Raw genomic sequence first — 12,065 nt, 5'->3', positions numbered from 1 at the left:
AGCCACACCACTGTGTAAACTGTTGTGGCGTCTCTTTGAGACACAGCAACGGACAGACACTTTTTTTTCCCCCCTTGACATTGCAGACATACTGCAGGAAATTGTGAAACAGTCCTGTAGCATGTTCTTATTACTAATCCCAAACAGTAGAAGCTTCTATCTATAGGTCCACCAAATGAGATGAAAACAGTTCTGAATGGATTTCTACTTCACTTATTTGCAGAAGAAAAAGAACTTAACGTTTTTTCATTCTAGATCTACATTTTTGGGACGCTGCTGACTGGTTCTTGAGCAAACCTCACTCCAGAAATGTTTCCTTACCACATAAAAAGCCGCTTACTGACGCCGGGATGTAATATGGTGAAACAATGTCTCTTTGACGTTCACCAGACACACATTTCCATACAGTTACTGCTTACTGAACAGCCTTGCTCTCATCCTTTCTTTGTATTCTTGTGTCGGCCTCACACTCTTCCAACCCCACATGAACGTATTTATTGGTTGACTAGAACCCAGAGGTTGTGTTGTTGTGGGAAAGTGAAACTCTGTGTCCCAAGTGGGTGAGGCCGTGCTACCGCAGTGCATTTAAAAACAAAGTGAGACGTGATTAAACAAGCCGGGACGGCTTGTATTAAAGTCTCTTCACATGCCGTGGCGTTGTTTGTATAAGAAGATGGCACATCCTGGCACGAGGTAGGCCGACGAAGACATGGGCCAACTGCAGCAGCTTCAAAACAAGGCCAGCGTCATTCGATCCATTACATTTCCCGACTGACAAAAAAAAAAAAAAAAAAAAAAAACACATTTGAATGGATAAATAAAACACTTAAGCAAGCAAAAGAGTCGATTATATAACACGCTTCTGCCAGATTCGGGACAATTTTAGGCAAACGTGGGCACACATACATTGAGAAGATTGTGAATGAGGAAAAAGGAACTATAACGGTTGCTAGGGAACAACATAAGAAGACACAATCCGATTCTGCTGGAGGAGTGGGTGGAGAGACAGACAGCTCCTGCCACAACAAGCAGCTCATATTGCAGAGGTATGAACTACATATCTATATATGTAGGCATACGTTGATCAACATTGGTTGAACCAGTTACAACTCTGGCCACTTCAAAAGCAAAGCAGATTGTTCACGGCGACTGGTGTGACTGAGAGGAATGACGCTGAGGAATTTCAGGACATCTTCAATGGGATCGAAATAACAAAGCAGAAATCAGTGTGTGGAATTAAGAAAAAGGGCAATCCATCATAGGCAAACGCTTGGAATTCTTCAGTGTCGACTCTATTGTGCGATCAGTGGTAAGCGGCGCTTTGACAGCCGGATCTAAAGGCAGATAAACGTGACACACGGCGGACCACAGATCAGCGTCAGAGCTGAACCTCAGAGAGAAACACGCCAGGAGAACGTCTGCGACAAGGTTTTGACAACTGAGTTTTATTATTTCATGACATTTTATAGATTCTTTGCATTCCAACAAGGATGAAAAAGGATGGGTTCCAGGAAAAACCAGGATTATCACAATTTAAAAACAGTGTGTTCAATTCGCAAAGAGTTCAGGTAGGGAGGGTTTCCATCACTGAATGGCTCCAACTAGAAGACGCATGCTTTGCACAATGAAGGTTTTAAGAATCATATCCTTATACTTTAGTCTAAATTCACGTTAGATCTAAAAGAGTCTGCAGCATTGTTTTTGCAATTTGTCTGATTATGTTTTTTTACTGGGAACACTCAAAAGAAAAATTACTTCAAACATTATTTACATTGTTCCCGCAGCAGCAGGGAGAAGAATCATATCTTACAAAGTGCCTTATTTTTCTTTTTCAAACAGTATAACAACGAGGCAGTCATGTTTTAATTCTCACTGTGCAATCACGTACTAAATTACATCTTAAAGTATTCAACTTAATAAAAGTTCAACAAAAACGAGCCTGGAAAAACGATCACGCTGGCGTTTATTCTTCATTTCCAGACTCCCGCCTTTGTGCGCTTCAAATCCACTCAACTCAACACTTTTGGCCACTTTCATAAAACTTTCATTGATGTTCCAAAAAATGAATCATATTCCGTCTCCATCGCAGACACATTCTGTTCCATGTCACACATGAACACACTACTTATAGTGTTAATATGAATAAATAATCAGGTTTCAGTGTTAGGTAGATGAGTGATTGGACCTTGTAAACTTTGGGCTTTTCACTTTCCCCAAGATTAACCAAGTGTGCCCATTTTCATAATTTTCTTTTAAAATCTCCTGACCTTATGACCTTTTCTCGTCGTCAGGCTAACACTTACAGCTTGGACACGAAGGGGAGCCCCTCGTACATGTCGGCCTTGAGCTTGGCCCACTCGGCCAGTCTCTGAATGGCGCCCTTCTCCTGGCCCAGCACGCTGGCCGCCTTCTTCAGCTTGGCCTCGTTGCGCTCCAGGTAGCGCTCGCCCTCGCCCTTGAGGAAGTTCAGCTTCTCCCGGCGGCTCTCGTTCAGCGGGACGTCCTCGGTGATGTACGGGTTGAAGCGGAAGTAGGTGTCCGGCGGCAGGAGGGCGTCCAGCATGGTGTGCACCTCTGACGGAAACATGGAGGAGACGACGCTCAACTAAACTTTATAAATAGACACGTGCTGGGTGTCAAACACTTGTTGCGTGGTGTTACCCTCGGTGTCGGTGGCGCTGCTGATCACGTTGGTGAGCTTGGTCTTCAAGCTGGTGTAGGTCGTGCCGTTTTTGCCCATGGCCTCGTAGCGCCCGGTGCCCAGGGACAGCACGCACTGCAGCGGCGTGTTCGGCCACAGACACTTGCACTCGTGGATGGCCAGAGCTGTCGGGTTGTTGATCAGGAGTCCCCCATCCTGCAGGACAAAAAAACAAAACGATAAAAACACAATAATGAGCATATAGAGGAATCCGTGATGATCTGTTGGGGCAAATGAGGCGAGGTGGCCGTCCCAGAGGAAAGACGTGCAACGCTGGCGGACAGCCCTCTTTACTCTTTATCCAGAAGAGAACACGGAGTTCAGTGCTGAGTTGTTTTTTTTCAGCTCCTTGAAATGATCTAAGTCAGCATGGACCTATATGACTCTGACAGTTGTTTTAAAAATGAATTCGGCATCACTAATAAATCAGTTTTAGAACCTTAACTGATCGTTGTTTTATTTGCTTGCTCTCACACCAGGAACATCGCGTCCATTTACATTAAATAACGTCAGAGGGGATCATTAAAGAGCTGCTGACCTAAATGGTGCCGGCGCTGAGAGAAAGAGGACAATCACACAAATGGATGCCAGGACCGATTTAGTGCTTGGGCTGTTTCTCGGTCTTTCCCCAAGTCTGGATGTGGACCGCGTCCAAGCGCTGAAGCGTTTTTGGCTGGGATTAAAAGAAACGGCGAGTGTATCGCGCCATCTTTACCCCAGTGGAGCAGGGGCGAAGGTTAGCTCCATGTCTCAACAGGTTGAGCGGGGCTATAAGGTCTTCCAGTCAAAAACATAAGCTCCCAAAAGAAGTGGCATTGATCTTCAGAGTAAATGCTCTAAATAGGAGGCTTGACCTTTAACCCCAAGCTCTTAGCTAACTGAATCACAGTGAGCCTGGAACAGTCAAATTATGGTGATTAATAATTACATATATGTAATTAGTCTTACTTTAAGTCAGTGGACCTGATTTAGATTCGTTCTTAGGTAAACAACAACTATATGAGAAAAGATGAGCCCACAGAATGAAATGACAGTTTACAGATACTCATAGATGGAGATATTTTAAAGCTACAAAACGTAAAATTTGCATATTTTTCAACGTCTGCACAGACTTTGTGAATGTAACTCCGTCTTCTCAGTTTACATGCTGATTTATGTGCAGTTCTGATCCGTTGCAGCGGCAGAAGTTTCCTGTGAAATACCACCGCTCCTGCCGAAAACTGGAGTAGGAGTGAGACCGGTGGGCGGCGAAGGGAGATCACACTGTTGAGGAAACACACTGCAGCTCCAAGAGGAATGTGGAGCACAACAGACACGACTCCCTCAGTCTCCATCCGCACTGTTTACGGGTAACGGCGACTTTCTGAACACACGTGTGCAGACAAAATATGGAATGGAGCTCCGTCTATGTCAGTTTGATTTTCAGGAGTGAAAGTTGTGTTTTAAATAGTTGTAAATGGTTTGAATATCCTGCGAGAATTAAAGATCAGGCAAGCACAGCTGGAACTATTGATTATGATCAGCAATGGAGTGAAACACAACACAGGGCTCTCTGTTAAGGCTTTTGCTTTAGAAAATGGCAGGGGAGCGGTGGAGGGACAAAGCTAATTTCACTTAAGTAGGTTACCAAAATGAAGCGAAGCCTTGAGCGTAATTGCTGCTCATAAAGACCATCTAAAGATATCTGGCCTAATAATCAAACCTCATGAAATAAGACATTAGCAGCTCCGTCTGAGCAAAAGCAACATGAAAGTTAGACAAAAGGCCATACTTGCACAAAGTAAAACACATTAATCCCACATGTATTTGAGCAATTTAATGGATGGCTTAGCGGAGAATTACAAAATACATTAAAAGCCTGATTTTTATTCAGACCTCCTAGTTTGATCCAATCTACATTTGTCAAAGCTCGTCATTTATCATATCCTCCTACTGCTGTGAGTCAATAGAGAAAAGGTGCGAGCCTGCAGCAGAGCCAGAGTGGGGGCAAGGGGGCGGTCGCCCCAGGGCCCACAAGGTCATAGGGCCCCGTTTTATGTGACGTGTTCACATTTACTCGTAAACAAATAATTATAATAATATGTGCACTGCGTGCGAGAAGGTATAGGCATATGAGTGTGGGCTCCAATTTGCCAATTCTTACATTATGCCTGTCCTTGAACGCATCAGAGCTGTAAGCCAGCGCTGATTGGCTGTGCGGCATGAACCAGTTTTTTCTTTTGCACTTGATCTGAACTCTTTGGAGGGAAGTTAAACAGTATGCTAAACACTATGCTAGCCGCTAGCGGTACTACCCAAAACCTAACGTCGGAGCCATTGGTGAGTCAGTGAAACCTTCAAAAATCTTATCTTTATCAGAACGCTGTGGTCTTAAACACCTGGCTATTTGAATGTGCCTTGTGTTGCTCTCAACTATAAGAGACCGCCGAGTCTATTTTTTTTCTAATATACGTGAATTCCAAAAGATATAGATAGCTGTGTCTTTATCTATCTGAATAGATTGTGTAATTTTAGACCAGCTGTGTTCATTTTATATTTAAGCTGTATCAAAGATGGTACAGATTTAGCCAGTGAGTTTTTAATCTGAATTTTCAGCACCATGGACAGCGAACGCTCTGAGATTGACAGCTGTCACTCAGGCTGCGTGTGTGTGTGTGTGTGTGTGTGTGTGTGTGTGTGTGTGTGTGTGTATGTGTATTTGTTCTTCAGAACAAGTTTGTGAACTAGTTTGTGACTTTATTCTGCTTTCTGAAGCATATAGGTTTGCTCTGCTCAATAAAGTGAGCATTAGTGTGTTGTTTGATGGTAGCATGAGGGATTGTTTGAATGGTAAAATTATTATCATAAGGGCCTGTGGAGAATGCTCCGCCCCCTCTGTACTGAGACCTACGCTCTGTCTCTGGTGCAAGCATCCATGATTATACAGCCATTAATCAGAGCGACAATGAGTGAATCGGAAACAGTTTTAGGATTGAAAGTTTGTAAATCAAGAACCAACAAATCAAATTATCAGTGATGAATTTATACTCACTGTCTACAGCAGGGCTACTCAACCCTGGTCCTTGTGGGCCGCAATCCAGCATGTTTTAGATGTTTCCCTCTTCCAACACAGCTGATTCAAATGATCAGGATCGTTATCAGCCTGATCATTTGAATCAGCTGTGTTGGAAGAGGGAAACATCTAAAACATGCTGGATTGCAGCCCACGAGGACCAGGGTTCAGTAGCCCTGGTCTACAGAAAGCTCATTTCAGACACACACTGGCCTGACAGACAGCCTCCTACTGGACATTCTCTTTCATGTGGAAGTGGAAACTCTTTCTCTCCCTCCCAGCGAGGCGAGCCAAGTCACAGGAGGACAGAGCTTTTGATGTTTAGGGGCACAGACCAGGTCTCGGGACTCCCTCCATCTAACTCTATTCACTCCTCCTCTATCCATCCGACTCCTGACAGCCAGGACAGAGGATGAGCCAATTAGGGGACGCTTTAATAGCTGTGTGGGCTGGGAAAGAGCGAAACAAATCTACACCCACACAGAATCAAGTGCGGTAGAGTCGGTGTCAGTGAAGGCAGCCTCTTAGAACAGTGCATTTATTCGTAAAATCTTATGAAAATAACTCTCTCAGACTCAAATACTCCACTCAACACATGACCGAGTTGTCTATTGTGAGTCTGCTGGACTGTTTGCACTACTACAATCTGACATCCTAAGCTTTATAAGTAAAGATTAAATTATATATAACTTGTTGATGTCTCTCAGTTCCACACTGTACCTGGTGAAGGTCTTTTCCCAGCACAAATTCCTGGAAGTATCCCGGCGCGGCAGACGAGGCCCTGATGGCCTGCCACATCTTGTGTTTGCAGTCTCCGAGGTAGTGGGATCTCACTCCTGGCATGAGCCTGTAGTTCCTGAACACAAAGGCCTTGAGGGGCAAGCCTCTGTTCACGATGGTGCTCACTGCCGCCACCTGGTGGATCAAACGGGACACGTCAACCCATCCATCAGACCACTGGACACTGCACAGTTCATAAGACATGTGACTTACTTTTGGGCAGTTTGGATCTCGGGCGCTCTCAATCATACTCATTTCTCCCATCCGTTCTCTAGAGGACAGAAAACACACAGCCGGCAAATCAGATCATCCTCGAATGGGAATAGAAAGAGAGGTTGGAAGTAATATAAATCCATTTGTAGACTGACTTGAGAATATTTTCCCAGATTTCACTGTCATAGAAAGCGTGGCTCCAGCTCATCTTCACCGTCCCGACGATGACGTTCTGGTTGAAGACGTCCGAGCCCAGCTTCCTGTACATGTCCTCACACTCTTCCAGGGGGATCTGAAAAATCCCCAACATGAAGGCCAGGATGGCACCTAAACACAGGACGGGTCACATTACAGTCAATGGACATTACAGAAATGAGGATTCAAATCACGGTCAAGGTGAAAGAAAACCAGGTCATCTTATACCTGTGCTGACGCCACAGATGTAGTCGAAGAGCTGGTGGATTCTTTTTCCTGTCATGTCCTGCAGTTTCTGGAGAGTTTGCAGAGCCAGCAGCCCCCTGTGGCAAAACACAGAATAACACGAGTACAATTTCTGACATTACAGTACAATATACACTAATGAACTCACATCACACACAGCAGCACAGTCTGGTCTAGATGGATTTATTTATTTATTTTTTAACGGGAAACTGCACCTTGTTCCTCCTCCATCGATGGACAGGACTCGGATCCCTCGGCCTTTCACGGGTTCAGAGTAGCCGACCAGCGCCAGAGCTTCTCTCACAGCAGCCTGAAGTGGAAGGTCTCTGCCCTGACGCAGTCGCAGCAGGCAGGGAAGCGCACTCTCCTTAAAGGAAGATCACACATCAACAGTCACAAAACACATTTTAGGACTTTCATGAACATTTTTGGATGGAGGAAATCTTTCTCGTGATGGAATCTTGTTTCCTCAACCTGCTGTAAAGATCACACAAGATACATAAAACCAGGAAAAGAGAGCAAATAGCAGCATTTCCATTATATTGGTGCACACTGCACTCAACCTAACACAAGAAAAGAAGCCGCGAAACAGTTTAAACTTACTTTGATGGCCACACCGCGGGTCTCAGGATACTCCAGCAGATGGTAGCTGAGCTCTTCAACTCGAGTAGTGAGGAGTTTGGCATCAGAGACTTTCTGCAGGCGTTTCACCAGAGCTCTGGTCCGGTTGTCCACACCCACTCTGACTGTAATCTGCACAACAATTCAGATGATGAAAAGCACGCAGACAGAAAACCCGGCATTCAGTCACTGGCTGAGTTCAGCATCTCACCTTTTCCCTTTGAATCACCAGCTGTTTGGCTTTCTCGGCGTTCTCTTCACTCTCCGCCTTCTCGGCTGCTTTGTCCACAACCTGCTCATCCGCAGAGGTTTTATCTTTCTCACCTCTAAACTTGGGGACCAGAGGGGCGATGTAGCTGCCGACAAAAGCCTGAACGCTGGGTCGAGGGTAGGACAGGTACTGGGTGAATCCCTTTTTAGGAGGGGTTGGCTGAGCTACGCTTTGACTTGCAGAGGCTTCTGAAGGAGGGACGTTGCCAACAGGACTGGACTTTTCTGATGGAGCGGGCGGTACAGGAGAGGTAGTGGGTGCTCCATCGCTCTTAGCCACTGGGGACAAAACAGGAATGTGTTGCTCTGTTCTTTGAGGGGCAGAAGAAATTGGATCCGGAGGAGGAACATCCTCTTCTCTGCTCTGCTGCTGCTTGTTGTTTCCATCTTCCCCCTGAGGGTTGCTGCCAAAGTAACTATTGATGTGATGGGACAGGGTCTTATAGGTCTCATCCATGCTGGATAGAGCTGTTGGGTGGAACAGCTGCATGGTTTGTTTTGCCACATTGGAGGAGGAACCTGGTGTGGAGAGATTTGCAGCTGAAGCCAAGCCGGACTTCTTCGTCACAACAAAAGGTTTTTCTGTAACCTGCGGGCATGGCTTCTCCGACTCTTCCACAGCTCCACTCTTTTCACCACCTTCTTCCTTCATCGTGTCAGGAGCTGAAGCTGCAGCTTTGTTGTTCGAAGTTACGGCCTCGGCTTTGACCAGAGCCTTTTCTGCGCCGTCCGCTGCGGCACCGCCAGGTTTCAGACGGGAGAACTTGGAGATGAGGTCGGTGCTGCCTACTGCCTTGGTGACACTGTCCAGTGTGGTCCTGAGTCGCGACATCTGTCCGCCAGTGCAGCGCTGACTGTATCAAGCAAAGTAGCAAGGGTTCGGTGTTTGTGTGAAGAGATCCGGCATGCTGGCAGGTTTCCTGCCATGGGCTACAGTGGGTTAGGGTTCATAGTGGAAGAAAACAGGCTTGGATTGCTGCTGCTGGGCCAGTCTCTCCTGAAAAGATGCAACAGAAATAAGAAAGATACAGTTAGAATAGGAACATCTAACAAAACCAAGATTTTGAACATAGAACACAAGCATATTTATGATATAATTAAAGGAACACTTAAATAGAAATCAGTGTGCAACAGATTGCAGGACTCTTTTTTTTTTCCATAATATAGCAGACATCAACATTTCAGTTACTCCATTGCTTCTACAGCAGTGATCCAAATGTTTGATTTCACACAGGATTTATGTGAGATGCCCTTCCTTATAAAACCAAAGAAATTGTGGGGTAAAAAGTCTTGTTAATCACAGCAGTGATGAGAACAATAAAATGTGTGTTTGTCTTTTAGTGATGGCCATTAATGGACTTGTGCCCTATCAGACCACTACCTTGCCTTTCACCCAGTGCCAGCTGGCACTGGCTCCACATCTCCACATCACTGATCTTGATAAGACATGTATAGAAGGTGGTCAGATGGTTGTGGATGAGATAACTTCAGTGTGCATTTCATTATTTGTTTGTTTTTTTTTAACAGTGACAAGATAACAACCTGGACCATGGTCATTGAGGTTTTGATAAGAGTGACATGGAGTCAAATGTGTAATTTCAAGTGTGGTAAGTGAAACCGAGGCCAACAGAGGGCTCCACCTGACTTCCCTCTCCTCTTGGTAACCATAGAAACAGCTCAAACAACACAGCAGACGCAGTTTTCAGAGTTAAATTGACGTTCACTCAGTCGATTTGAGGTTTAAAAAGAAGCTGAAATGAATCGAGACGCCTGTGATGCGACTTATGCAGCCGAGTCAAGTCATCTAGTGAAAGCTGTGCTGGAGAGACACCGCCTGACCAGGCAGCAGGACGATCAGCACCCGGATAAAGAGGCGAATATCCGCTGGCCAGCCTGTCAAGACTTCACAGTGGAAGAGGGGAAGAAGCACATCGCTTCGTACATCCAAACATGGGAGCTCCAAGACCGCTGGATCTTCAGTCTGGACTTCCTCTACTCCACCGAGGAGGAATACTGCACCCTCTATCATTACAGGGCCCGATTCAGCACCCCGACACCGCAGAGGCCGATCCAGGGGACCGCCAGTGTTTACTTCGCTGTGGACGTGTCTAAAGTGAAGCCTGGGAGCCTGCCGGTGCAGGTTCACTTCGTGGTGGAGTCCAACCGGCTGGTGCACACGCCGGGGAGCACCAGCTTCAGGGAGAAGTGGCTGCAGGACGTGATCGAGGGCAAGACTCTGCTCGAAGGAGCTCTGACCTTTTAACGAAGACTCTTTGTTTGTTTTCACTGTTTTCTGACTGATAACCTCGTCACTTCGATCGACAGTGAACAAGCTAACCGCACAAAACCCCTGTCATCTTTACGTTTCTCACCGGGTAACTTTGGGTACAAATAAGCTACAAAACGAAACCAACCACATAATTAAACCATTCACGGATACTTGATGAACAGATTCGGCTAAATCTCACTGTACTGATGTTGAAAGCTAACACGCTAAACAAACAACTCCGGGTGTTTAACACCGCCAATGTATGGACATACTAGTGTCGGTGAGCGTTCACAATTTCAAACAAATGTCATCTTCTTACCTGATAAAACACAGAAATGCTGCTTTTAATCACCACTCCACGTAAGCCTGGCACAACCCCGATATGAATGAGTCCAAAGTTAGATAAAATAAACAGGAAGTTGACAGGAAGTGACGACATAGGTCGAGTTCAAGGGGCAGTGTCTGATGTTGACCACTAGATGTCGCCACATATGTGCAACAAGACTCAGAACTCCATTTGAACAGTGAAAACAGAATCATATACTCAAAATTCAGTATACCTTACAAGTTTATGCATTGACATAAGGCCGATTAAATTAAAATGATGCTAAAGTCAGTGATTTTCCTTCAAATAATCTTAATTGTACATTTTGTAACCACTATAAGCAATTTTCCAATAGCTAAAGCTTTATTTAGTTTTGCTAATAAAATCTGATTACTGGAACACAGGGGCATTTCTATGTGAACCTTTCAGTTAGGTAAGGATAGTATATGGTGTGAAGAAACAAATGAAGAGCTTTCTTCACACTGAAGAAAATGCAGTTCAACATTAATGGTCTTAAGAACTAATTAGAAGTAATTCAGTAATTGCAGTATTACCATTTTCTAAGTAGCAGTAGCATTATGATCAATATTATTATTGCTATTAGAACAGAATAAAATGAACAGCATATAACATTATTTAATATTATGTAATTCATAATAATACGATAATTCACATTTGAGTTTAAGTGTGAGAGTTCACATTGTCTGCAATTCCTTGTAAAGCATGTAAAAACATATCAATGGGTTGTTTTTCGTCCTCTTTTTTTTAATAAGTTCCTTTTATGGGCCTGTTTGTTGTTTTTTCATCTGATTCACTTGTCTGGAATGAACTCCATAAATGAAGGGTCAGCACCATGGAGCGCGACAAGAAGTGGCTGTGAAGTGTTGCAATTCACAAGCTATGAAAATCAATTAATTACACCAGAATAACACGTTAGTGTCCAATCAGCCTAGACTTATGGTGTCATAAATTTACAAAGGTACCTTAATCCTCTATTCAATCAGAAGATGAATAAGAAAACACCCCCGTTCAGGCTGACAACTCATCACACAACCAAAAATAGCTCGGAAACCACCTATTCACATATTTGTTTAAGCCCTTTGCCAATCAAGGGCTAAACACAAGCCTTTAGTGTGTTGAAGGATTGCTGGAAAACCTGGAGGAAACCCATAAAGGCATGGAGGAATATGTAAACACACAGAGAAAATGCACCTGGACAACATTAAATCTAAGATCACAGAGCTAACCACAGCATCTCCAATCAGCCGTCTGATTTATGAATGAAATGTTTCAGCGACCAAAACTTCAAGCGTGCCTTTCCCTGAATAGAAGAAATCAGTTTAACACACCGACCATGTGAAGCCAGCTGATTGCTAACTTGATGAGCAGTTTG

The 12,065-nt window shown here is 44.5% G+C and overlaps 2 protein-coding genes across 2 annotated transcripts; one reads left to right on the top strand and one right to left on the bottom strand.

Annotated features, from left to right (window-relative positions):
- Positions 1-1,835: 1,835 nt before the first annotated feature.
- On the bottom strand, positions 1,836-10,739 carry pnpla8 (patatin-like phospholipase domain containing 8). Its single transcript, XM_030113680.1, has 10 exons — positions 10,667-10,739; positions 8,020-9,075; positions 7,791-7,940; positions 7,403-7,554; positions 7,170-7,264; positions 6,902-7,073; positions 6,747-6,804; positions 6,474-6,668; positions 2,662-2,857; positions 1,836-2,574 (listed from the first exon to the last, which is right to left on the bottom strand). The coding sequence occupies exons 2-10, from the start codon at positions 8,908-8,910 to the stop codon at positions 2,300-2,302; spliced, it is 2,184 nt and encodes a 727-aa protein (XP_029969540.1). The 5' UTR covers positions 8,911-9,075; positions 10,667-10,739; the 3' UTR covers positions 1,836-2,299.
- Positions 9,835-10,341, top strand: akap14 (A-kinase anchoring protein 14). The gene has a single exon (XM_030114048.1). The coding sequence runs from the start codon at positions 9,835-9,837 to the stop codon at positions 10,339-10,341; it is 507 nt and encodes a 168-aa protein (XP_029969908.1).
- Positions 10,740-12,065: the final 1,326 nt, after the last annotated feature.

This window comes from Salarias fasciatus, chromosome 17, assembly GCF_902148845.1.
Source record: "Salarias fasciatus chromosome 17, fSalaFa1.1, whole genome shotgun sequence".
In the NCBI taxonomy this organism is placed as follows: domain Eukaryota; kingdom Metazoa; phylum Chordata; class Actinopteri; order Blenniiformes; family Blenniidae; genus Salarias; species Salarias fasciatus.
The sequence above is the reverse complement of the archived record's forward strand: the minus strand, read 5'-3'. Positions and strand labels throughout refer to the sequence as shown.